This window comes from Coregonus lavaretus (assembly GCF_964263955.1).
Source record: "Coregonus lavaretus genome assembly, chromosome: 27".
NCBI classification, from domain to species: domain Eukaryota; kingdom Metazoa; phylum Chordata; class Actinopteri; order Salmoniformes; family Salmonidae; genus Coregonus; species Coregonus lavaretus.
In genome coordinates this window covers 4,540,220-4,566,733 of record NC_140014.1, presented here as the reverse complement: position 1 = coordinate 4,566,733, position 26,514 = coordinate 4,540,220, and the positions used below count along the sequence as shown (strand labels likewise).

Here is a 26,514-nt window from a genome sequence, read left to right as displayed (position 1 = left end):
CTGAAATCACAGAGTTGTTCTCTGGGTGTTTTATGCTGCATTCTTAACCAAATGGGAGGTGGGAATTTACTAGTTGGATGCAGATGCGTGCTTTGAACCCGTTGAGAAACGCTGATTGGCTAATGGCCAACAAGCTGTGTAAACCATAAACTAAGGGCTCTATTCAATCAGATCCACTTTAACCGACATCTGCATAGCGGTTGTTTTGACAGTGTCTGAGTGGGAACTGAGAATTAGTGTTCAAAAACCATATGAATATACTGAACCAAAATATAAATGCAACATGCAACAATTTCAACGAGTTACAGTTCATATAAGGAACTCAAGTCAATTGAAATAAATAAATTAGGCCCTAATATATGGATTTCACATGACAGGGCAGGGTCGCAGCCATGGGTGGACCTGGGAGGGCATAGGTCCAACCACTTGAGAGCCAGGCCCACCCGCTGCGGAGCCAGGCCCAGCCAATCAGAATGAGTTTTTCCCCACAAAAGGGCTTTATTACAGACAGAAATAGACCTCATGCTGTTTAATCAGCTTCTTGATATCCCACACCTGTCAGGTGGATGGATTATCTTAAAGGAGAAATGCTCATTAACAGGGATGTAAACAAATGTGTGCACAAAATCTGAGAGAAATAAGCTTTTTGTGCATATGGAACATTTCTGGGATCTTTTATTTCAGCTCATGAAATATGGGACCAACACTTTACATGTTGCATTTATATTTTTGTTCAGTATATAGATTGCTTTTCATAAATGTTTTGTTGCATTTAACTGCCGAAAATGGCGTTAGAGGTAATTTCCTTAGTAGGTGATGACAGAGGTCACCATGTGGGACCACAGGATGATAGACGAGTTCCCCACTAGTAATTATCAGCTGGATGTCCGTTCAAGTGGATTTTTCCCATTCGTATGTTGTAAATTCCCACTTGGTTACGAACACAGCATTAAGCACCGGTTGTAACGATCTCGGTTCGACAGACGCTGGGAGACGGGAAGCAAGTACAGGGTGATGATTTAATAAATAAAAGACATGGAACAAAACACGGACAGCGTCTGGTCAGGGGAAACGAAACAACATCAATGCAGACACGGGGATCAAACTGGGGAACAGACAGATACAGAAGGGGCAATCAACAAAGTGAAGGAGTCCGGGTGAGTCCAATGAGCGCTGATGCGCGTAATGATGGTAACAGGTATGCGTAATGATGGGCAGCCTGGCGCCCTTGAGCGCCAGGGAGGGGGAGCGGGAGCAGGCGTGACAGTACCCCTTCCCTCTAGAGACGCCATCCGGCCTCCCACCTGAGCGAGCCTGACGAGCCAGCCGAGGCGTGGGAGCCTGACGAGCCGGCTGAGGCATGATGTGGGATGGGAGCCTGCCGAGCCAACCGAGGCTAGGAAACCTCTCGAGCAGGCTGAGGCATGGGATGTGAGCCTGATGAACCGGCTGAGGCATGGAAGCCCGGCGAGCCAGCTGAGGCACCCCCGGTTCCTTCGGCCGCGGCACCCGGAACAGTCAAATGTCACCAAAAAAAAAAAAAAAAAAAAAAAAACGTCCTGATGCTTCCAATATTGGTGTCTGCATTCTGTAACGATCTCAGTTCGACAGACGCTGAGAGACAGGACGCAAGTACAGGGTGATGATTTCATAAATAAAAGACATGGAACAAAACACGGACAGCGCCAGGGAGCGGGAGCAGGAGCAGGCGTGACACCGGTTATATTATGCTAGCATCCTGGGATCACAATCAGTTATTTTAATAATTTAGACCCGTCTAAAAATGTGGGCCCAATCAGAATGTGGACAAGATCAGGACAGGCATGTTAGCACCAGGTATAAACAGGGCTTTACAAAGAACAGCACAGTACCCAGGTTCATAGTTCTCACATACAGATTTATTTTCCTTTGTTGAAAACTCTTTCAAATGAACACAGTAAGAAGTGTAATGAAAACGACAGTAGTGAAGAACCCAAAGAACAGATCCTCCTAAAGAAGGTCACAGAGACGATGCAGGAGCTGTCTGACTGACAATAGCGCTCATCTTCTCCAACCCCCGACACACACTCACACCGAACCCCAATGACCAAATCACATTGGTTAAAACCTCCCCATTTAAATCTTAGAGTATTATATATTTCCAATAAATGTAAAAATATACCGCTCGTCAGCATATATGTTCTTTGCTACTATACCTATTTACCCTAACATCATTTTCATATAGGTTACTCTATTTTAATATCCCTAATTTGCTGAGATAATACATGAAATTGGAAATACTGCAGAGAATGCACTCAGACATCATATGCAGATAATGCATACATACAATATACGTGACGTAGCAAAGAGGGATGTACTGTAAAGTGCAGCATATTTTTTACATTTAAAAAAGGTAACAACAATTCTGAAGCATTCATACACCGAAATACAAAGATATTTAGAAGTGTAACAGAATTGACATTAGAAGGGTAAGAGAGTAAAACGGGTTTCTTTACCAAGAGATGAGGGGAGACAGCTGATTCCTTTGCCTCTAGTCTCTCCAAATTCATCAGTCGGAAGTGAACTCTACGTATCACGCGAAAAATCAGAAAGGCTGCTCGCAAATAGAGAGGTCAGCAGAATATATACTGGGCTGGCCATCAACGCACGTACACATATACCCACACACATAGGCCTACACAACTTACAGATAGATTTAAAGTGGTGCCCATTAGAAATCCTCTCTGAATGGTGAAATGCCCGTTTGGGGGATACAGAGAAAGCAGACTATATCAGCCACACGTTTGTGAATCTGAACTATTTGCACTATTGTGACATTTTCAACAAATAACTACAATAGTGTGAGACTATTAGAGAATAATGTAGGGTGTCCATATTAAGACAGCCGCTGACATCAACTCCTTGTGACTCTGAGGCTCCTAATATGGACACTTTTTAGTCCCATCTGATCATCCTTCATTGCACTATCCAGTTATCATCCAGTCACTTTAACTGCACCCTTAGAAACGTTCGTCCTTTAGTTATAGAAAAAATGCTAAACTAACAGCGACATTACCTCACATCATTTGAACACCACAGTTAACATATTCAGTAACCCTTAGAAAGCCATCGTTGGTTCCCCGAAGTTGCAGGGTGGAGTATACTGTTTTTAAAGCGGTAGCTAGCAAATTTGAAAGCGAGCATTTTGCTCTCCTACCTTTACTAGTTAAAGATAATTACAGTAGACCGGGACTGAGCCTTGTAATAGGCTGACAGATTTACCAAAATGTTGATTGTTTGACGAATGGGTTTGAAGCATTTGGCTTGAGCAGGAATACGATGCCATGTGAAAAGGGCACTTGGCACTTTTGAATAGGTTTGGCTCAAGGCAAGTTTAAATGCATACCATTAGTAAAACTGATATATGGTCCTACTGGGCCTAGCTTTGGATAAAGATATCTTGCAAAAATATATCAGGAAAAAAGTAGAGAATAAAACAACTTTTCTAAAACGTTGATTTTAATGTTAGGATGTTTCTACGTAGGTGTAAGTATCTTTACCGAGGGGTGGAGGGATTGACACAAACACACAACTCACATACACCCTGCAAGCCCGGACTCTAGGCTTCGTACCGAGACTGCTGTGTGGATGACTCTAGCTCCAGGCAGGCGACCGGGAGAGGGGTTTGCGCTGGGCTGGGCTGGGCAGCAGGTTTGTGGGCCAGCCGTCCCTCTCAGCTCCTGATTAGGGTGAGGAACTCGTCCCGTGTCTTGGGGTCCTCCCGGAACACCCCCAGCATGGTGCTGGTCACAGTTTTGCTGTTCATCTTCTGCACCCCCCTCATCACCATGCACATGTGACTGTATGCAGGAAGAAGGGAGGAAAAAAGCATAATTTCCATTACTGTTATAGTTATTAGATTTGGGTGTATGGGAAATGTTCTGTTAATGACGCATTGAAGATTGTCTATATATGGCCTCTCTGTCACACCCTGGCTCTGGGACTCATTATGTTGAGCCAGGGTGTGTTCATTCTATGTGTGTATTTCTATGTTGGTAATTCTGTTGTGTTTATTTCTATGTTTGCCTGAGTGACTCCAAATCAGAGGCAACGAGTGTCAGCTGTTGGCTGGTTGTCTCTGATTGGGAGCCATATTTAAACTGTATGTTTTCCCTTTGTGTTTGTGGGTTTTTGTTCCGTGTTCGGTCATTGATACCGTGGACGTCACGAGTCGTTTCTTGTTTTGTATTTGAGTTTAAACTTTAACTAATTAAAGTATGTTTGTTCATCACGCTGCGCCTTGGTCTGTTCCATATGACGATCGTGACACTCTCCCCATATCTTTGGTTTCATTTGTGCGTGTTTGTTTTTTTGACTGCCGTGATTGCGTCGTTTTAAAAAGGCAATAAGGTACTTTTACCTCTGGGGGTACACCTAAATGGACAGAAATATTGTCCAGAAACTACCTCATTGAACGGAATGGCCACAGCTTGTTAGCAAAAGCAAATTGTTTTCCTAAGGATTTGTGAGATAAGAAATGTATTAATATTAATGTATGTGTATGCACCATCCAGCCAACATTCCAGAAAAAAATTGACAGAAGATTAGAAACTAAAATGCCATAGTGTATCTTTAATGTCTGTCTGTATGGGGCTGTTAATATCAGTGGTGAGTGTAAAAACAAAAAAGGGAAAAAGAGACATACGTTGCCTCAATGACGACGCCCACCCCAGCAGGCTGCAGCGCTTCAGTGATTGCCACGGCGATTTGTTTGGTCAACCGCTCTTGAACTGAAAGAGAACACAGATAAACAAGGTCCAAGTCAGAGAAAGTCAAAGAGCAAAGTCAAACGTCTGACATAATCGCCCGTGACATAGTAGGTTCTAGGTTCCAACAACAACACTGTTATCAGTCAACCAACTGACAATCTCCAAGAATTATTCGAATTTTAATGGAATTACTCAAATATGTCGTTACTGTAGTAATTCCAGTGTAAGTGTACGGGTATAAGAACAACTTAATGTAAAGTGTTACCTAAAACAACAATAAAAATACACAAATACAGAAAAGCTCTAGGGGCACCTCACTTTATTGTCCGTCAACTCTTGAGAGTATAAATTGATTATTAAAACGTCTGGAAGTACCTTGCAGTCGACGGCTGTAGATTTCAACAATCCTGGGGAGAGATGAGGGGAAAAGACAGGGGGGAAAATACTTCCATTACATGGGAAAACCCAAGTGGCAGGATTTACAGTGAGCGGCACAGAGAGGCATTGACAAAGAGGGATTACACATTCTTCAGGGACAGAGTGGAGACTTGAGAGAGACATGGGAGCTCTTCACAACAGAGGTCACATTTTACAGTGTCAGTCAAATAGGTTGTTTTGTATAGGTTCGGACCGGTTAAAGTTTCTAAGAGATTACGTCTTTACAGGTGGTTTGGTATGCTGTTGTAATTTGTGTGTTTAAAGAGCATACAATCAAATCCATCACAGCAATGATTATTCAGAATTTGTGCATACACGATGACTTTGTGAAATTGGATGATCTATCTATAATAGGAGTTTATCTGCTACAGTGTTTGTTCAGAACCCATATTCTTCAGAACCGATAATAACTTTGTGATTTTTTATTTATATGGTGTTAAAAACGGTTATTTACATTTTATTGAGAACATTCTGCAATTAGTCTTTGATTTAAATAAGCCCCAAGTCAACATAAACACCACATCCCCTATCTACCCTCTCTTTCTGGTGCTTTTCTAGGAGACCGTGTGGTATTCTGTGGCAAGTAAGCAGGTTTCCATCAAACCTTTTTATAAAGTAGGCCTACAAAATGTAAAATATAAAGAATGTCACGACAGGGCTGTCGGTAAACTTTCCAAATGTCGACAAAACAAAATACGTTAGACAAGGTGGGATCTTTTTGTGTTTGTAAAATTATATTTATGAGCAAATATTGATATAATAACCATCATATCGAAGTAAACCTGGAGTTACGAGATGATATGTTTGTGTGGTCCTCATAGTATGACTCAGGAAAATATGCAGTTTATTAGGCTACAGATGAAATATTTCACTGGGGGTTGAAAGTGCACAGTGATGAGCTTGATGCTCCTTTCCAATAAATATCAAGGGTCTTATTCTGGTAACATGATGATTGAGGCTTGGCTGCCGTTTGACAAATACAAATAATCCATTTTGTCCATAATAATCTCATCATGTAGGCTATATCCGCACTATATCTGTTGGCTGGAGCGCACATGCCAAGACCAGAGTGGGCACAAAATCAGTAGAGTACCGAATATATTAGATTTTTTATTTATAGGAATTTAACAGCAAAAGTTATTATTATAATTTTTTACATTTTAGTCATTCACTTTTTATACTTTTTCCCTTTTATGTGCACTATGTCATCACACGCAACCTTTTATCTGCAACTTGATGGAATTTGATGGAAACATCTCTGGTGGGAAAATGCACATATTGCTTTTATGCAGATTTTTTAATATTTGCATGGAAATCTGTCACCAATTGGATCGAAATTTAGCTACTGACACTGACAACCAGTTGCAAGTTCCAACCGCCTGTGAGTCAACGTGAGTAGGAGAGCGGCGGGTAACGCTAGCCTCGTCATAGTCTGACATCCCTTCCCCTTTGACCCAATGCTCTTTTCCAAACATGACCTCTCCTATCGCTGCAGCTCCGTCACTCCGCGCAGCAAAATGCCACAGAACAAGAGGATTACGAAGACTTTCAAATAGGCGGATGCATCGATATGAAGGTATAAAGGTGTTGCATCCATCTCAAAGAAGCTAATTTGTTTTTTTGGGGATGCAACTCTGAGTTCACTTCATAGAGGCCTATACCTCAAGTGTACTCTACAAAATAAAAGTATTGCAGGTGTAGGACAGCCCAGCCCCAACGTGACTCTTTACACTGTATGCAATAAGTCCCTTGGTGTTGTCTTAGGAAGTCAATCTTCTCTGCATGATCTCACCAACCCCCTCTTGTCTCACCTCTGAGAAGCAGAGGTTCTGCTGTCTTTATACCCTGTAGGTCTGACATCTGATTAGAAGTTAACTCAACAGTAATTATACTGGCCAACTACTCAGATGTTATAAAGGGGTCTCAGATTCATTGTCTCTTTCTCTTTTTTTGTTCCAGACCTGCGCTGGTGAGATACACTGTCTCTTTCTTTCTCTCTCCACCCCAGGGACTTGGGGCATGGCCTTTCAGGCTATGACTTACTGTATCTCTCTCTCGCCCTCTCTGATCATGCCTAGAATAATGCTTTGTAATGCTTGTTAATGCTTTGTAACTTAAGCTTTATGCCTTGTATGTGATTTCAGTCATTTTACAAAGTAATTAAATACACTTGTATTTAGAATTTCATTCTCAGACATTTCTTGATTACCTATTACTATAACTCAACTTTAGTCTCTTGCATATTGCTAAATAATCTTTATGGAGTCAGATAAACATTTTAATAGGCTAATTACATAGTCTTATCATGGGTCGCATGTGAGGTATATATGATATACACATATCAAATATTACCCCACTACAGTGACTTCTGACTTGATATATCTTACGGATACTTTGGACTAAATTTGAGTTTATTCCATTAGAGTCCCCGATACTTAAGTGATAATGCCCGAGAAGCCAGTGTTTGGAGGATATATTGGTACAGGTGTTGTTAGGCCCGAGACGGCATTATCACTTTTATACAACGGGTTACCAACATATTCAAATAATATATACAGTGAGGGAAAAAAGTATTTGATCCCCTGCTGATTTTGTACGTTTGCCCACTGACAAATAAATGATCAGTCTATAATTTTAATGGTATGTATATTTGAACAGTGAGAGACAGAATAACAACTAAAAAATCCAGAAAAACGCATGTCAAAAATATTATACATTGATTTGCATTTTAATGAGGGAAATATGTATTTGACCCCCTCTCAATCAGAAAGATTTCTGGCTCCCAGGTGTCTTTTATATAGGTAACGAGCTGAGATTAGGAGCACACTCTTAAAGGGAGTGCTCCTAAATCTCAGCTTGTTACCTGTATAAACGACACCTGTCAATCAGATTCCATACTCTCCACCATGGCCAAGACCAAAGAGCTCTCCAAAATGTCAGGGACAAGATTGTAGACCTACACAAGGCTGGAATGGGCTACAAGACCATCGCCAAGCAGCTTGGTGAGAAGGTGACAACAGTTGGTGCGATTATTCACAAATGGAAGAAACACAAAAGAACTGTCAATCTCCCTCGGCCTGGGGCTCCATGCAAGATCTCACCTCGTGGAGTTGCAATGATCATGAGAACGGTGAGGAATCAGCCCAGAACTATACGGGAAGATCTTGTCAATGATCTCAAGGCAGCTGGGACCATAGGCACCAAGAAAACAATTGGTAACACACCATGCCATGAAGGACTGAAATCCTGCAGCGCCCGCAAGGTCCCCCTGTTCAAGAAAGCACATATACAGGCCCGTCTCAAGTTTGCCAATGAACATCTGAATGATTCAGAGGAGAACTGGGTGAAAGTGTTGTGGTCAGATGAGACCAAAATCGAGCTCTTTGGCATCAACTCAACTCGCCGTGTTTGGAGGAGGAGGAATGCTGCCTATGACCCCAAGAACACCATCCCCACCGTCAAACATGGAAGTGGAAACATTATGCTTTGGGGGTGTTTTTCTGCTAAGGGGACAGGACAATTTCACCGCATCAAAGGGACGATGGATGGCGCCATGTACCATTAAATCTTGGGTGAGAACCTCCTTCCCTCAGCCAGGGCATTGAAAATGGGTCGTGGATGGGTATTCCAGCATGACAATGACCCAAAACACACGGCCAAGGCAACAAAGGAGTGGTTCAAGAAGAGGCACATTAAGGTCTTGGAGTGGGCTAGCAAGTCTCCAGACCTTACATTTACATTTACATTTTAGTCATTTAGCAGACGCTCTTATCCAGAGCGACTTACAGGAGCAATTAGGGTTAAGTGCCTTGCTCAAGGGCACATTTACGTCATTTAGCAGACGCTCTTATCCAGAGCGACTCACCAATTGGTGCGTTCACCCTATAGCCAGTGGGATAATCACTTTACTTTACACTTTACCTTCATCCCATAGAAAATCTGTGGAGGGAGCTGAAGGTTCGAGTTGCCAAACGTCAGGCTCGAAACCTTAATGACTTGAAGAAGATCTGGAAAGAGGAGTGGGACAAAATCCCTCCTGAGATGTATGCAAACCTGGTGCCCAACTACAAGAAACATCTGACCTCTGTGATTGCCAACAATGGTTTTGCCACCAAGTACTAAGTCATGTTTTGTAGAGGAGTCAAATACTTATTTCCCTCATTAAAATGCAAATAAATTTATACAATTTTTGACATGCATTTTTCTGGATTTTTTTGTTGTTATTCTGTCTCTCATTGTTCAAATAAACCTACCATTAAAGTTATAGACTGATCATTTCTTTGTCAGTGGGCAAACGTACAAAATCAGCAGGGGATCAAATACTTTTTTCCCTCACTGTAGATGTGTGTGTGCTATGAGTAAAGTCATTGCCTTGTTTCTCACAGAATGGCCTTAGAACTTTCACCATCGGTATGTTAGATGTTACTTCAAGAATTGTTCTTGATTATTTCAAAATTCTGGTTCTTTTGTTTATTTTCTAATTTTCAAGGCAAATTCATTTTCTCTCAAGGGGAGGAGAGTTTTTGAGTTTTATTTTCAAATATACTGTCTTTATGATGCAGTGATCTTTCGTATATTTTGCTGTATATTCATCTGTCTGACTTGATAAAACCACATCTGAAGTTGCTATTGACCAATCCAATCAGATCAACAGACTATTTGATGTTCACTGAAATGTGAATTAATGTCTTCGTGTACCTTTTAGTTCTGTGTTTTGCTCTTACAGAAATGAATAGGAGCATTCCTTTCTAGCTTGCTTGCAGGAAGGTGTTACCTAAATACATTTGCATATCTAAAGAAGACAATGCTACCTGCCATAAGGACACTTCTGAAGTGATGCTGCTAGGACCATGAACCCCTGAGTTGAAGATTGTACTCTTCTGTCTGATGCAGAATTAGATATGTTCAAGGGAGGATTATGTAGAGAGGCCCCCAAAGTGACTCTTTACACTGTATGCAAAAAAGTCCTTTGTGTTGTTTTAGGAAGTCAGCCATTTCTGCATAATCTCAGCAACTCCCTCATCTCACCTCTGAGAAGCAGAGGTCCTTTTGTCTTTACATCCTGTAGGTCTGATATCTGATTAGAAGTTAACTCAACAGTAATTCTATTGGCCAACAACTCAGATAATAATAATAATAATAATATGCCATTTAGCAGACGCTTTTATCCAAAGCGACTTACAGTCATGTGCGCATACATTTTTACGTATGGGTGGTCCCGGGGATCGAACCCACTACCCTGGCGTTACAAGCGCCATGCTCTACCAATTGAGCTACAAATATGTTATAAAGGGTGTCAGATTAATTGTCTCTTTCTCTTTTTTGTTCCTGACATGCATTGGTAAAATACACTCTATCTTTCTTTCTCTCTCCGATAAACATTTTAATAGGCTAATTGCATAGTCTTATTATGGATCGCATGTGAGGTAAATACCCTCCTGTAGCTCAGTTGGTAGAGCATGGCGCTTGCAACGCCAGGGTTGTGGGTTCGTTTCCCACGGGGGGCCAGTATGAAAAATGTATGCACTCACTAACTGTAAGTCGCTCTGGATAAGAGCGTCTGCTAAATGACTAAAATGTAAAAAAATATACAGTGCCTTCAGAAAGTATTCACACCTCTTGAGTTATTCCACATTTTTTTTTGTGTTAAAATTGATTGAATTGTCATTTTTTGTCACCAATCTACACAAAATACTCTAATGTCAAAGTGTAAGAAAAATTATAACATTTGTAAAATAAAAAATAAAAAACAGTAATATATCTTGATTAGATAATTATTCAACCCCCTGAGTCAATACATGTTGGAACCACCTTTGGCAGCGATTACAGCTGTGAGACTTTTTCTGGGTAAGTCTCTAAAATCTTTGCACACCTGGATTGTACAACATTTGCCCATTATTATTTTTACAATTCTTCAAGCTCTGTCAAATTGGTTGCTGATCATTGCTAGACAACCATTTTCAGGTCTTGCCATATATTTTCAAACAAATTTAGGTCAAAACTGTAAATCGGCTACTCAGGAACATCCACTGTCTTCTTGGTAAGCAACTCCAGTTTAGATTTGGTCTTGTGTTTTAGGTTATTGTCCTGCTGAAAGGTGAATTCATTAATCTTCCAGTGTCTGGTGGAAAGCAGACTGAGCCAGTTTTTCCTCTAGGATTTTGCCTGTGCTTAGCTCCATTCCGTTTCTTTTTTATCCTGAACTCCCCAGTCCTTAAGGATTACAAGCATACCCATAACATGATGCAACCACCACTATGCTTGGAAATATGGAGAGTGGTACTCAGTAATGTGTTGTATTGGATTTGCCCAAACATAACACTTTGTATTCAGTACAAAAAGTAAATTGCTTTGCCAAAAATTTTTCAGTATTACTTTAGTGCCTTATTACAAACAGGATGCATGTTTTTGAATATTTTTATTCTGTACAGGCTTCCATCTTTTCACTCTGTCAATTAGGTTAGTATTGTGGAGTAACTACAATGTTGTTGATCCAACCTCAGTTTTCTCCTATCACAGTCAAATCCCTACGCGGTTTCCTTGCTCTCTGGCAACTGAGTTAGGAAGGACGCCTGTATCTTTGTAGTGACTGGTACCCTTTACAGACAGACTTTACGGTATTTTGCTTGGAGAAAAAAAATCTGCCAATGTTTTTTCGAGCTTAATTCATACAGTCCCATTTTTACCCCCTTCTTACCGGGATAAGCCTTTTGTATCTCCTGTGCACATGCCGGTAAGTTTAGGAGTGGGAGTAGAGAAAGAAATCCATTATTCATTTGTTTTAGGCAGGTCCTAAGAAACATTATAAGACTAATAAAATGTATTTTCAAAAGAATAGAATGGCATTTTGTGAGTTGAATTATGTTACTGGTCTGTGCAGCCTACATGCTACATGGCAGTGTCATGCACATGAAATCAATAGTTATTATGTTCATTAAAGAGACAAGACACACTTAGGCTACCCTGATCACAGTCAACACACATATATTTTATAGTAGGCTAAGAATGATGAAATATAACAGAATAAAATACAAATAATATTTTTCCCACACAACTTGCGTCACGGCAACGTGTGGAACCGCTGTCATATAAAAAGGTGATATTTTGAAACAAAGCCCAAGGCAAGCCCATACTTTTTAAATCCACGTTTCATCTCTTTCCTACCCTCACTCCGCTGTGTTAGGGAGCAGGCATAGACTGTAAGGTCTGACATTGAGAGTATCTTCATCATACCAATAGAAAATAGTATCGTGTTCACATTTCACAACCTCCGCAGGCTTTTGGAGTTGCCTTTACATGATCTAGCAAAATAATAGGCCTACACTTGATTTAGGCTACATTATTGCATGCTAAATCGTTCTGATCAGTGATGCATGAGCAAACAAATAAGATGAGCTATACCACCTCCACTTATTTGCCCAGCCAGAGAATTAACCAAATATACAAACGGAGATTCAGTGAAAAAAATCACATTAATATGATTAATATGAATCCACTTGTTAAGCTACATAACATGCTGGCAAAATGTTCTGATCAGTGCTACTAAATGAGCCAACTAGACAAGATGATCATTTGCAGCACTCACCTCAACTTCGCTTACATTTCTACAGCCTAAATGTAGCCTAACCAATATCCAAATGGAGATTGAATGAAAAGAAAAATCGGACATTGGTTGATTTATCTAGACGATTTCCCAGCTTGTCTCAAAGCAGCGCGAAATGGTGCAGAAATAGTTGGAACACGCGGGTAAGCTACTGCTTCAAATGTATTATAACAATTGGATGACTTTTTGTCACACTCTGGCTCCGGGACTTTGTGTGTTGAGCCAGGGTATGTTCGTTTCGTGGTGTTTTGTTTGGTTGGGTGGTTCTATGTGTTGTATTTCTTGGTTTGGTTGAGTGACTCCCAATCAGAGGTAACGAGTGTCAGCTGTTGGCTCGTTGTCTCTGATTGGGAGCCATATTTATACTGTCTGTTTTCACCTGGTGTTTGTGGGTTTTTGTTCCTTTTGGTCAGTGTACCGTGGACTTCATTGAGTCGTCTTTTGTTTGTAGTTCGATTACGTTTATTTAATAAAGTCATGTTTCTTGGACACGCTGCGCCTTGGTCATACTTGGACGACATAGACGACCGTGACAGAAAAACCCACCATCAAAGGACCAAGCAGCGTGTCCGGGAGCAAAGAGACTGGACATGGGAGGAGGCGCCTGGTAAGGAGATCGAGAGGCTGGCGATGGCCCAGGTGGGCAAATCGTGGTCCTGGGAGGACATGCTCGGGGGCAAGGGACCTTGGGGGAAGATCAAGGCCCTGGCGAGAGAGGAGCAACAGCGTCAGCAGGGTCATCGTTGGAAGGACGTGAGGCAACCCCAAAAAGTTTTTTGGGGGGGGCACATGGCTTGGGCGGCTGGGCAGCAGGAGGCTGCCACAGGGAGATGTGGAGAGAAGGCTACCGGATTACGGGAGCCATTGGCGAATAGAGGGAGGGAAGCAGTTGAGGCACGGCGTGAGAGACTGAGGTGTGTTACCAGTCCGGACCGGCCCGTTCCTGATCCCCGGTTAAGGCCAGTGGTGTGTGTTCCCAGTACGGACCGGCCTGTTCCTACTCCACGCATCAAGCCCACGGTGTGCGTCGCCAGTCCAGCCCGGCCGGTTCCTGTTCCACGTAGAAAGCCTACGGTGTGCGTGGCCAGCCCAGCCCGACCTGTTCCGACTCCACGCATCAAGCACACGGCATGGACGACGGAGGCAAAGATGGGGCGAATCCAGGAGGCCACCAGGCCAGGGGTACACCGCCCTGTACGTCCTGTGCGGATGCCTCACACAGAGTGTGTGAGGGTAGGCATTCAGCCAGGACGGGTGGTGGCCGCTGTTCACTCCAGGCCTCCTATCCGTCTCCACAGCCCGGTCCGGCATAGTCCTGCTCCCCGCACCAAGTCCACGGTGTGCGTCGCCAGTCCAGCCCGACCTGTTCCTGCGCCACGTACCAGACCCACGGTGTGCGTCGCCAGTCCAGCCCGGCCGGTTCCTACTCCACGCATCAAGCCCACGGTGTGCGTCGCCAGTCCAGCCCGGCCGGTTCCTGCTCCACGTACTAAGCCTACGGTGTACGTCGCCAGCCCGACCCGGCCTGTTCCTGCCACCCACACCAAGTCTACGGTGCGCGTCGCCAGCCCGGTCCGGCCTGTTCCTGCCACCCGCACCAAGTCTATGGTGTGCGTCGCCAGCCCGGTCCGGCCTGTTCCTGCCACCCGCACCAAGTCTACGGTGCGCGTCGCCAGCCCGGTCCGGCCTGTTCCTGCCACCCGCACCAAGTCTACGGTGCGCGTCGCCAGCCCGGTCCGGCCTGTTCCTGCCACCCGCACCAAGTCTACGGTGTGCGTCGCCAGCCCGGTCCGGCCTGTTCCTGCCACCCGCACCAAGTCTACGGTGCGCGTCGCCCGGCCAGAGTCTGCCGTCTGCCCAACGGCGCTTGAACTGCCCGTCTGCCCAACGGCGCTTGAACTGCCCGTCTGCCCAACGGCGCCTGAACTGCCTGTCTGCCCAACGCCGTCTGAACTGTCCGTCTGCCAAGCGCTGCATAAGCCGCCCGTCTGCCATGAGCCTTCAGAGCCGTCCGCCAGACCGGAGCCGCTAGAGCCTTCCGCCAGACAGGATCAGCCAGAGCCTTCCGCCAGACAGGATCAGCCAGAGCCTTCCGCCAGACAGGATCAGCCAGAGCCTTCCGCCAGACAGGATCAGCCAGAGCCTTCCGCCAGACAGGATCAGCCAGAGCCTTCCGCCAGACAGGATCAGCCAGAGCCTTCCGCCAGGCAGGATCAGCCAGAGCCTTCCGCCAGCCAGGATCCGCCAGAGCCAGCCAGCCAGGATCCGCCATTCAGTCCGGTGCTGCCCCTTAGTCCGGTGCTGCCCCTTAGTCCGGTGCTGCCTCTTAGTCCGGTGCTGCCCCTTAATCCGGTGGGGGTCAGTTGGAGGAGGCTACGTAAGCGGGTAGTGACTATGGTGGGGTGGGGACCACGACCAGAGCCAGAACCACCGCCGAAGAGGTATGCCCACCCAGCCCTCCCTTGGTTAGCCCTAGTGGAGGCGCGGTCGCAGTCCGCGCCTTTAGGGGGGGGTACTGTCACACTCTGGCTCCGGGACTTTGTGTGTTGAGCCAGGGTATGTTCGTTTCGTGGTGTTTTGTTTGGTTGGGTGGTTCTATGTGTTGTATTTCTTGGTTTGGTTGAGTGACTCCCAATCAGAGGTAACGAGTGTCAGCTGTTGGCTCGTTGTCTCTGATTGGGAGCCATATTTATACTGTCTGTTTTCACCTGGTGTTTGTGGGTTTTTGTTCCTTTTGGTCAGTGTACCGTGGACTTCATTGAGTCGTCTTTTGTTTGTAGTTCGATTACGTTTATTTAATAAAGTCATGTTTCTTGGACACGCTGCGCCTTGGTCATACTTGGACGACATAGACGACCGTGACACTTTTGGAGTTTTAGTAGGCAACAATTCGATGCCTTCAATTGCATTAGCTTACTTCATTCCAATATCTTCGTCATTGAGTGATATTTATTCATTATTTATGGGTCCATCCAGTTGTGGTTAAGAAAACAGTGCATGTGGTGGGCTATGCGAAGAGATGGATGAAGTGACATGCCTCGCAAAGTTTACAACTGGCAGGAGGATAGTAATAACGGGCACTGTCTAGCAACCATTAAGAGCTTAAGAGTGTAGCGCATGCCAATGCCACCTCAGCATTACAGCTACATTTCATACTAAGCCGTACGCAGAACTTTACCACAATCATGACTAGGTCGGTTGGCGGAAATAAAAGTAGAGGCTTTGTAGCTTTCATATGTAAAGAAAAGTTGGCAGGATGCTTAAGTTAGCAGAAAAACATCTTAGTTTGAAAGGTGTATGGGTGTATTGATACATAATTTGAAGTGTAATTAATATCTTCACCATGCTTAAAGGGATATTCAACGTCAGAATTTGAATTTTTACCCATCTACCTTCTTTGCGAGGCATTGGAAAACTTCCCTGGTCTTTGTGGTTGAATCTGTGTTTGAAATTCCCTGCTTGACTGAGGGACATTCCAGATAATTGTAGGTGTGGGGTACAGAGATGAGGTAGTCATTCAAAAAACACTATTACTGCACACAGAGTGAGTCCATGCATCTTACTATGTGACTTGTTAAGCACATTTTTACACCTGAACTTATTTAGGCTTGCCATAACAAAGGGGTTTAATACTTATTGATTCAAGACATTTCAGCTTTTACATTTTAATGAATTTGTAAACATTTCAAAAAACCTAATTCCACTTTGACATTATGGGTTATTGTGTGTAGGCCAGTGACACAAAATCTAAATTTAATAAATGTAAGATTCAGGCTGTAACACAACAAAATGTGGAAAAAGTCAAGGGGTGTGAATACTTTTTGAAGGCAATGTATAATATGCACATATCAAATATTACTCCACTATACAGGTATTGTCAATCACATCACTTGAAGGTATCTTTGTCGTTTGGAAATATATTGTGTTATGTGGTGTGTGTGGTCTATGTGTTTGTGTAAGCACTGGGGTATCAGCTTGTGTGCTAACAGAGTGTGTGAGACCATGTGCTTAAAGTGTGCATGCGTGACTGTCTGCGTGCGTGCCTGGTGAGATGTCCATGGAAGGGGCTCAGGTATTGGGGTCAGGTGGAATCAGAGTCCTCTCTTGTCACTTACACACTCCTTCTAATGAGCTTACGGCTCCACCGTGAGCAGCCTCTCCACTTAAACAGCCCCACCGTAAACACTAGCGCTATGCTAAAACTAGGCTATTCGAATGCTACACCCTAGAAGCTAATGTACCGCTAACCCACTAAGCCCAGGACCAGCTCACTCTGGGTTACAACATGAGTCAGGCTCTTAGTTCAGACTCATCACCGCTAAGTGTTCTAGTTCCTATTATTTAATAGGTGACCATACTGTACTGCCTGAAGGACTCTTGAGGAACAGGTTACATATTCACACATGATGATACTGCATGAGTCTAGGTAATCCCAATACCTTCAATATCACAATATTCAACCTTCCTGTTATGATTTTTCTGTTATAGGAATTCGGAACCTTGGGTGGTTCCCTGGTGTATTGACAAGAATTTCAATAGCTAACGATACCTACACACTGAAGAAGGATGTTAAGTCGAAACGTCTGGGTATGCTATCCCCGAAGCAGTAAACATTATTTTGAAAAATTGAAAAATTAAGTAAGGTTTTTGCGACATCTTTTTGTGTGCAGAGTGCTGACCCATTAAATGTTTTGTCATATCTCTGACAACAATAGCAAACAAACTGTTAAACTGTCCATACTCTCTTACCTGGCCAGCTTGCTGAGGCCCAGCACCCTTTTGTTGGGGAGGTAGCCTATGTGGACCTGGGGGAGAGAAGAGAGACCATGTCTGTCATTAGTGATGTCCAAGGTCCGCATTATAGCATATCCACAACCACAGACAGCAAATCATGTTGCCCCAAATCCTGCATTTCCCAAGACAGACCCAACTGGTATGTCAATGTACAGTACACACTGAGTGTACAAAACATTAAGAACAGCTTCCTAATATTGAGTTGCACACCCCCTTTTGTCCTCAGAACAGCCTCAATTTGTCGGGGCATGGACTCTACAAAGTGTCGAAAGCATTCCACAGGGATGCTGGCCCATGTTGACTCCAATGCTTCCCACAGTTGTGTCAAGTTGGCTGGATGTCCTTTGGGTGGTGGATCATTCTTGATACACACAGGAAACTGTTGAGCATTAAAAACCCAGCAGCGTTGCAGTTCTTGACACAAACCGGTGCACCTGGCACCTACTACCATACACCGTTTAAAGGCACTTAAATCTTTTGTCTTGCCCATTGATGTTGAGATGTGTCTGTGACTTGAACTCTGTGAAACATTTATTTGGGCTGCAATCTGAGGTGCAGTTAACTCTAATGAACTTATCCTCTGCAGCAGAGGTAACTCTGGGTATTCCATTCCTGTGGTGGTTCCTCATGAGAGCCAGTTTCATCAAAGCGCTTGATGGTTTTTGCGACTGCACTTGAAGAAACTTTCAAAGTTCTTGTCTTAAAGTAATGTCTTAAAGTAATGATGGACTGTCGTTTCTTTTTGCTTATTTGAGCTGTTCTTGCCATAATATGGACTTGGTCTTTTACCAAATAGGGCTATCTTCTGTATACCCCCCTACTTTGTCACACCACAATTGATTGGCTCAAACGCAATTAAGAAGGAAAGAAAATTCCACAAATTAACTTTTAAGATGGCACACTTGTTAATTGAAATGCATTCCAGATGACTACCTCATGAAGCTGGTTGAGATAATGCCAATAGTGTGCAAAGCTGTCATCAAGGCAAAGGGTGGCTATTTGAAGAATCTCAAAAATAAAATATATTTTGATTTGTTTAACAATGTTTTGGTTACTACATGATTCCATATGTGTTACTTCATAATGTTGATGTCTTCACTATTATTCTACAATGTAAAAAACAGTAAAAATAAAGAAAAACATTGAATGAGTAGGTGTGTCCAAACTTTTGACTGGTAGTGTACCATGTCTCAAGGCTTCTTAAATCTGTCTCCGCCCTTCATCTACACTGATTGAAGTGGATTTAACAAGGGACATCAATAAGGGATCATAGCTTCCACCTGGGTTCACCTGGTCAGTCTGTCATAGAAAGAGCAGGTGTTCTTAATGTCTTGTATACTCAGTGTATCTCAGTGGTTGACTGTGGTTGACTGTGTTATCTCGCTAAGCTAAAGCCTAGGCAACACGAGCCTTCAGGTCTCATGCAAGGTTACTCATCACACAAACATTTTGAATTATATTGGGGACCCATCATACAGTATGAAGAAGGCAAGCTAAACATTTGCGTTCCACCTTGACAGGCGTGGTAAAGACATGAATCTTAAGAGGAGAAGACAAAAGGCAACATTATCTAAAGGCCATCGGAGGAGTGCAGGGGAGGTAAGGGAGTCCCGTCTGCACCGTGGATAAATAAGCAGCAGATAAAAGATTTGAAGCGGATCGAGATCTAGACTCTCCTCCACATCCAGCTGGTGAGCCTGCTTCTGCGCATGACTGGAAGGCTAAGTGGCCCACCCCTCACCCTCCATCCTCCATTCAAATGTCAGCAGCAATTTGATGAAATGGGCTGAGTGAAAGGGCATGCATGCAAGGATTTATCCTCCTCTCCTCTTCCCCCCGTCTCTTTCTGCTTGGTTGTGATAAAGACGGCGTCATTGAACTATCTTGGTCCAAGCTCTTCAGCTTCTTCCTTTCAGCTCACTGCTGCACTTTTAAAAAGCGCATTTCTGAACTGGGTAAAAAAAAAAAAAACGTTCACTTCACTTCAAAAAGAGGGGATTTAAGTTTTATTAAAAGTAGGGTTCAGAGATGGGTTTCGTGGTTTTTCAAAGGTATGCCGTGTAAAAGTACGCCTTAAAGCCAATCACAACGAAAAACAATATCAACTTGTCGCGAGGTGATGACAGACACTAAAAGCATTAATAAAAGACAACTGACTGACTGGACACGAGATGAAAATGGAAAAAAAAGAGCACCGAACGGTGAGTCATTATCGCACTCAACGAGCAGCATGGATAGATGTGATAAGCAGCGTGGATAAGAGCTGACTAGCGCTTGTGACAACGACAGGGAGCTATCAGCGGGGGAAGGAGATGAACGGAAACAGAGTGGCCTTCTGACAGCCAGCTGCTGACAAACAAACACACCACAAAGAGAAAAACACCAGTGTGTGTGTGTTTGTCAGTCTGTGTGTGTCTCTTTGTGTGTGTGTGTGTGTAACGATTGTTCCCGCTATCATCATGGCCCATTTGCAGGCGTGAAAGGGATGTGAAAGTATAAACTGCCTCCCTCTTTGTCTTAAATGGCAAACACCTGCAGGGTAAGATGAGGGGAGAATAGAGGGGGAGGATGCTAGGTCTACGGTACTAAATGTCAAACAGGAGAATTTCCAGAGGCAAGCGTGTCTCACTTGAATCCCCGCTAATGGGATTTCAGCTGATTTGCGTGGCGTTCCAAATGGCACCCATTTCCAAATATAGTGCACTACTTTTTACCAGAATTCTATGGGCCTGGTCAAAGGTAGTGCTATAGGGTGCCATTTGGAACACATCCTTGGTCAGTGCTGCAGGCCATTTTTATTTACCAGTTGTTTAATCACAGCTGGGCTCAATTACAGACTCATAAGTGGACAAAGAAAGCCTTTATCAGTAGGTTACTCCTTTCACAATTGTGGTGATTTTAGCATGTAAATCTCCACAAATTGTTAGGGCCTACATAACGCTGTCTTTTCAGCACCATGGAGTGAATCCTTACCACTGCTACACCTGGCTATCAGCGGAGCCTTGTCTGGCAGCGAAACAGTTAATTCAGCCTAATCTACTGCCTCTTTAAAAAACATAGCTGATATGGCTGACTTGCTTAAACAAATGTGGTTTCTACTGACAATTGAGATGTACAAACTATGGCATAAGGGGACGACGAGCGGATAAGAGGCACTCTGTAATTTCGATTAAGATTAATGAGCAAGCTAGGACGGACGTAGTCAATATAACTATTTGTTCAGCACTTTTGAAATGTACAGCGACAGAATTCAGAACATGGGCCATTCTTACAGTATTCTCCCTGTACACCAAGTCAGAACCGTAGGATAAATAAAGGGGGCTTATAAGCAGACAATGAAAGCTCTTCCATCATTCAATGATTACATTTCTCTAAAACAGGCTATTGGCTACATGTGCACCACCAAGTCAGAACTGTAGGCTAAATTATGAGGGGGCAAGGGCACAAATGATTAGGGTGAGGCACATGGGCTATTAACAGCTTACTACACAACATACACTTAGTATTACTTTCTTAGCTACATTATACATATCTCCCTGGCAAATGACATCATTTAAGCAGCAGCCTACAATACATTTTTGGACTCACCTTGTTGTGCTGTGCTCACTTGAACAGGAAGGTGGCGCGGCAGTCCATGTGGGCAAACTTTGTCATCAAACTTTATCATCAAAGTCTGGCATTCTCTGGATTTATGGTGCTTTGAAGACAACTGGGAACTCGGAAAAAAACAAGGTTGAACCATGACGTCAGTGATCTTCAGGTTGGAGCTCTAGAAAGAGGCCTGAGTTTCCAATTTGGAATTCCGAGTTGGATGACCGTTCTAAACATATTTTCCCAGTCGCAGCTAGTTTTTTTCAGAGTTCCCAGTTATCTTGAACTCACTGAAGAACGAGATTTCCCAGTTCCAAGTTTCCAGTTGTTTTGAACGTGGCAGAAGTCATGCTGGATTGACAGCATGGCCAATGCCCATGGTGTTGAATGTTTATCCCTTTAAGTTTGGAAAAGAGACACTTAAACCCAGACTTGGACCACACACCCACTCCACTGAATAGCAGGCTAATGATTACTTTGCAAAGCTTGCAGTTAGCCACTGATTCCTTCCAAGTGATTTCAAACTTGTTGTGTAATGTTTATGTCCAATGGCCGATGAGCACCGACACGTTTTATCTATAATTTCTCTTCATATGACAAGGATTGAAAAGGATTTGCCAGTAGATTGTCCACGTGATTCATGATGATGACTGCTTGTCTAGCTTGCTAGCTAAGATTTTGAAAGTATGATGTTGACATGATCAGTCCAATCAAAGCTATGGTAGATATAACGTGATTTGACGTCATTTTATCTCAAAACTGAATGATGGGTCGCCACTGGGAATCATTAGCCAGTATGAAAATGTATGCACTCACTACTGTAAGTCGCTCTGGATAAGAGCTTCTGCTAAATGACTTAAATGTAATGTAAATGGAGGGGGTTGGATAGAAAATCCACAAACCCTCCTGACTTCCACATGACCACTTTCAATGATTTAACATACAGTATTACCCAGCAGGCAAAACAGGTTCAAAGGACTTAATCATGACATCTTTTATGACGTCATGGTCAGGTTGTTTACTGGTTGTAAAAGGAATTCAAAATAAATTTTTATCTGGTTGTAGCAGAGACCGTTAGGTTGTAATCTCGTTATATGACGTCTTCTTAAAAAACATTTTTATCGCTTTGGTACTATTTTCACAAGTACGTTGTAACATTTCACAACTCTTAGTTCAAAACTCAAAACAGATATCAAAAAGGCTTCTTTTTTTTGGTGACATTTTTTATTGACTAAAGTACAACACACAAAATCACACAGTAACTTTTTCACCAAACCTAATCAGTGTTTCATCTAGAAATACGTTTCATATAAAGTAATTTCCTTTCACAATGCAATGCTCACAATACTTTTCATATGATTCTCTTCTCATATGTTTAAATACATTTGACCATCACCTAATCCTACTGTGCTTAATGGTTAATCACTTAACCATTTGGTAAACCTATAGATGTATTTTGAGAACCACAGATTTTTTGTGTGTGTTTGTAAAGTATAAACATCTAAATTAAATGTATGATACATGATAACCATACATAACGACTACTTGTTATTGCTAATTGATTTCAACATGGAGCAGGATAGACAGCAAGGGAGAGGAAGACATCAAAGAGCTCAAGGTGCCCGTCAGAGAGGTGGGCATGGGCCCCATCAAAGAGGTCAGAGAGGTGGGCATGTGCCCCATCAAAGAGGTCAGAGAGGTGGGCATGGGCCCCATCAAAGAGGTCAAAGAGGTGGGCATGGGCCCCATCAAAGAGGTCAAAGAGGTGGGCATGGGCCCCATCAAAGAGGTCAAAGAGGTGGGCATGGGCCCCATCAAAGAGGTCAAAGAGGTGGGCATGGGCCCCATCAAAGAGGTCAAAGAGGTGGGCATGGGTCCCATCAAATTGGTGGACATCAGAGAGAGGGAGGCAGACGGCAGGGAACTGTTGTCGTTGACCATGTGGTAAACAGAGGACTTACCATGGCAGAGGCTGCCACATTAGTTCACCCCAATCTGAAAATATCAATTGTCAATTCGATCATGAGAACATTTCGCCAAGAAAACGGGTAAGTCTGCAGAATATGCACAATGCTTTACCATTACATATACAGTAAATTACATATTGTAATTCATGTAAATTCACAAAACATGTTACAGTATTCTTACAGTATGATCTATTGACAGCATACTCTGTTCTACCCTCAGAATTGACACCTTTGCCAATGTGGCATCCATCTGCCTACCAACAGTCGCCCGCCTTTTGAAGAGGCACCAGGTATCTATGAAACACATTTACCTGATGCCTTTTGAGAGAAACAACGACTGGGTGAAACAACTGCGGGCCGAGTATGTTCAGGTACAGCACTATATACTAGGGGTGTAACGATCCATCTACTACATCGATGTATCGATTTATATTCCTATGATCCAACTACATCGATCTGTGCTCGGCGAGTTGGCCTTTTGGACAACATATATCAATCTAACATCGTTTTAAAATGTAATAAATCGATTGTATCGATACTAGGAAATAACCCATTGGATTTAAGCACGTCAGACTTTATATTGATGTTTTTTCTTAGCACTTTTAATGATAAAGGCTTTAAACAATACTCGATTCAGTCTGCCTATCCGTGACGTCATCGCCCCGTGGCAGCAGCAGCGCAAAGGCGCAAAGACAACAAAACATAGCATGGCGGACGACAGAGGAGAAGCCGACGAGCGAGAAATTATCAAGCCACCATTGCGGTCCTTACAAGAAACAGGAATCTAGGAAACTTCACCTGCACTGTCCAGTATCCAGGTATTTATTTCAGTCACACTGGTTGAATTTTTGGCTAAAAGGTTACTGAATCGATTTCAAGTCACTGAATCGTTTCGGATCGTATCGTTCTAAATGAACCAATATCGTCCTTGAATCGTATCGACAACCACGAATCGTGATACAAATCGAATCGTTGTTAAAACTAATCGTTACACCCCTACTATATACTGTATTACTGTTACTATTTAATGCACATACTACTTCACAATATCATATTGGAACTATACTGTAAAAATAACTAACCAAAATATATTTTTAGAGGGTGATGGTGCTTGATACTGCTGTGAACCATCACAAGCGTATCTTTGTTGATGAAGCGGGCTTTAACCTGGCCAAAACTCAGCGCTGTGGGCGGACGGGCAACCGTCCAAGTGCCTCGACAACGTCATGCAGCTATCTCTGAAGATGGTGTGGTAGGAAGTAGGCCATTATACAACGCTGCACACCTCATTGTGTTTCTCAATTAAATTGAGCAGGCCTGTCAAGGTGAAGGGGTCACGTCACCTATGTCATTGTGAGGGACAAAGTCAGGTTCCATCATGCAGAGGTGGTTCAGGCATGGTTTCGGCACATCCTCGATTCGTGACCCTATACCTGCCCCAATACTCTCCTTTCCTCAACCCTGTAGAGGATTCTTTGTCAGCATGGTTGGAAGGTGTTCCATCGCCATCCCCAGCATGCCACTCTCCTTCTGGCCATGGATGAGGCATGCAGCGACATCAATGCAGATCAATGTCAATCTTGGATTCGCCATGCCAAAAAGTTTTTCCCGCGGTGCATGAACAATGACAACATTCACTGTGATGTGGATGAGAATTGATGGCCAAATGCTCAAGACAGGCTTGATGCAAATGAATGAATGAATTTAATTTGTTTCATTTAATTTGTTGCAATAATATAAAAAATTTTTTTGCATAAATGATTATAGAGGATGTGTTCATTGATCACACATTGGATAGATATTATGGAAATTATAAATTTTGTTGGTAATGTAAGTGTATTGCCTAATGTGAAAACTGTGTAACCTATTGTAATTTACAGTACTGTAGTATATTACATTCAGCACCTTTTTTTTACCCCTTTTTCGTGATATCCAATTGGTAGTTACAGTCTTGTCCCATTGCTGCAACTCCTGTACGGACTCAGGAGAGGCGAAGGTCGAGAGCCATGCGTCCTCCGAAACACAACCCTGCGAGGCCGCACTGCTTCTTGACACACTGCCCGCTTAACCCGGAAGCCAGCCGCACCAATGTGTCGGAGGAAACACCATACAACTGGCGACCGTGTCAGTGTGCATGCGCCCGGCCCGCCACAGGAGTCACTAGAGCGAGATGGGACAAGGACATCCCGGCCGGCCAAACCGTCCCCTAACCCGGACGACGCTGGGCCAATTGTGCGTCGCTTCATGGGTCTCCCGGTTGCAGCCGGCTGCGACACAGCCCGGGACCGAACCCGGATCTGTAGTGACACCTCAAGCACTGCAGTGCCTTAGACCGCTGCGCCACTCGGGAGGCCCACTTTCAGCACTTCTAAGGGTGATTTGAAACACGTATCTTGCATTGTTTGCTATTGGATTAACTGGTAGTTAAAATGACTAAATTGCAAAAAATATCATTATGTTGTGTTTTGGTGATTAAACCAATGTTCTCATTACATTTCACAATTCACTTATATTTTTAATCAATGGTTGTGTGGTGAGATATTTTTACAATCCAAATGAATGCACAATGACAGGTTTTGAATGAAAGACTGGCTGCGTTATAAGTGTGACCAGTTTGGAGTTTTGTACTAAGAGTTGTGAAAATGTACCACACACTTGTGAAAATAGTACCAAAGCGCAAAAATAAACTGTAATCAGAAAATAACATTATGTGCCAAATGTCTCCCACTGAGGAATGTACCTTTTCGGTTACGTGTGAGGAAGCCAAACTAGAAGAGATTCTCCATAACTGGTGATTAAATTGTACACCTTTGGACTGGTGTGGGTCTGGGGTGCAGATAGGGGCATAGGGGTGTGTGTGTGTATGTGTGTATGTGTGTGTGTGTGTGTGTATGTGTGTGTGTGTGATCTTACCCTGCCAAAGATGGGCACCAGGTGGTGCTCGCACATGGAGAACATGTCGATGTCCTTCACGATCACCATCTCATCGTGGTCCTCGTCGAAGATGGCATCGTTCAGCACGTCTGCGGAAGCAAAAGAAAATGAGAGTGAGACAGATGAGTGCGAGGGCCATCGAGTCGACGCCATACAGCTCCAAGACACTCGACGAGACACTCAACAGACGAGACAGCCCAACCTAATCACTCTCCTTCCATACCATACAATTCTGTGAAAAAATATTTGCCCCCTTTCTGATTTTCTCTATTTTTGCACATTTTGGACACTGAACATTATCAGCTCTTCAACCAAAACCTAATATTAGATAAAGGGAACCTGAGTGAACAAATAACACAACATCTTGATACTTCTTTCATTTATTTAATAAACAAAGTTATTCAACACCCAATGCCGCCGTGTGAAAAAGTAATTGCCC

At 43.2% G+C, this 26,514-nt stretch overlaps 1 protein-coding gene across 1 annotated transcript in view; it reads right to left on the bottom strand.

Moving 5' to 3' along the window:
• Positions 1-1,876: 1,876 nt before the first annotated feature.
• The window catches only part of LOC311103150 (GTP cyclohydrolase 1), a 44,465-nt gene continuing 19,827 nt past the window's right edge, over positions 1,877-26,514 (bottom strand). Inside the window, exons 2-6 of the mRNA XM_084144700.1 lie at positions 26,055-26,164; positions 17,539-17,594; positions 5,124-5,155; positions 4,685-4,769; positions 1,877-3,839 (exon numbers count right to left, since the gene is read on the bottom strand). Coding sequence (XP_084000826.1) covers positions 3,713-3,839; positions 4,685-4,769; positions 5,124-5,155; positions 17,539-17,594; positions 26,055-26,164 — 410 coding nt within the window. The 3' untranslated portion in view covers positions 1,877-3,712. The remainder of the gene's footprint in view (positions 3,840-4,684; positions 4,770-5,123; positions 5,156-17,538; positions 17,595-26,054; positions 26,165-26,514) is intronic.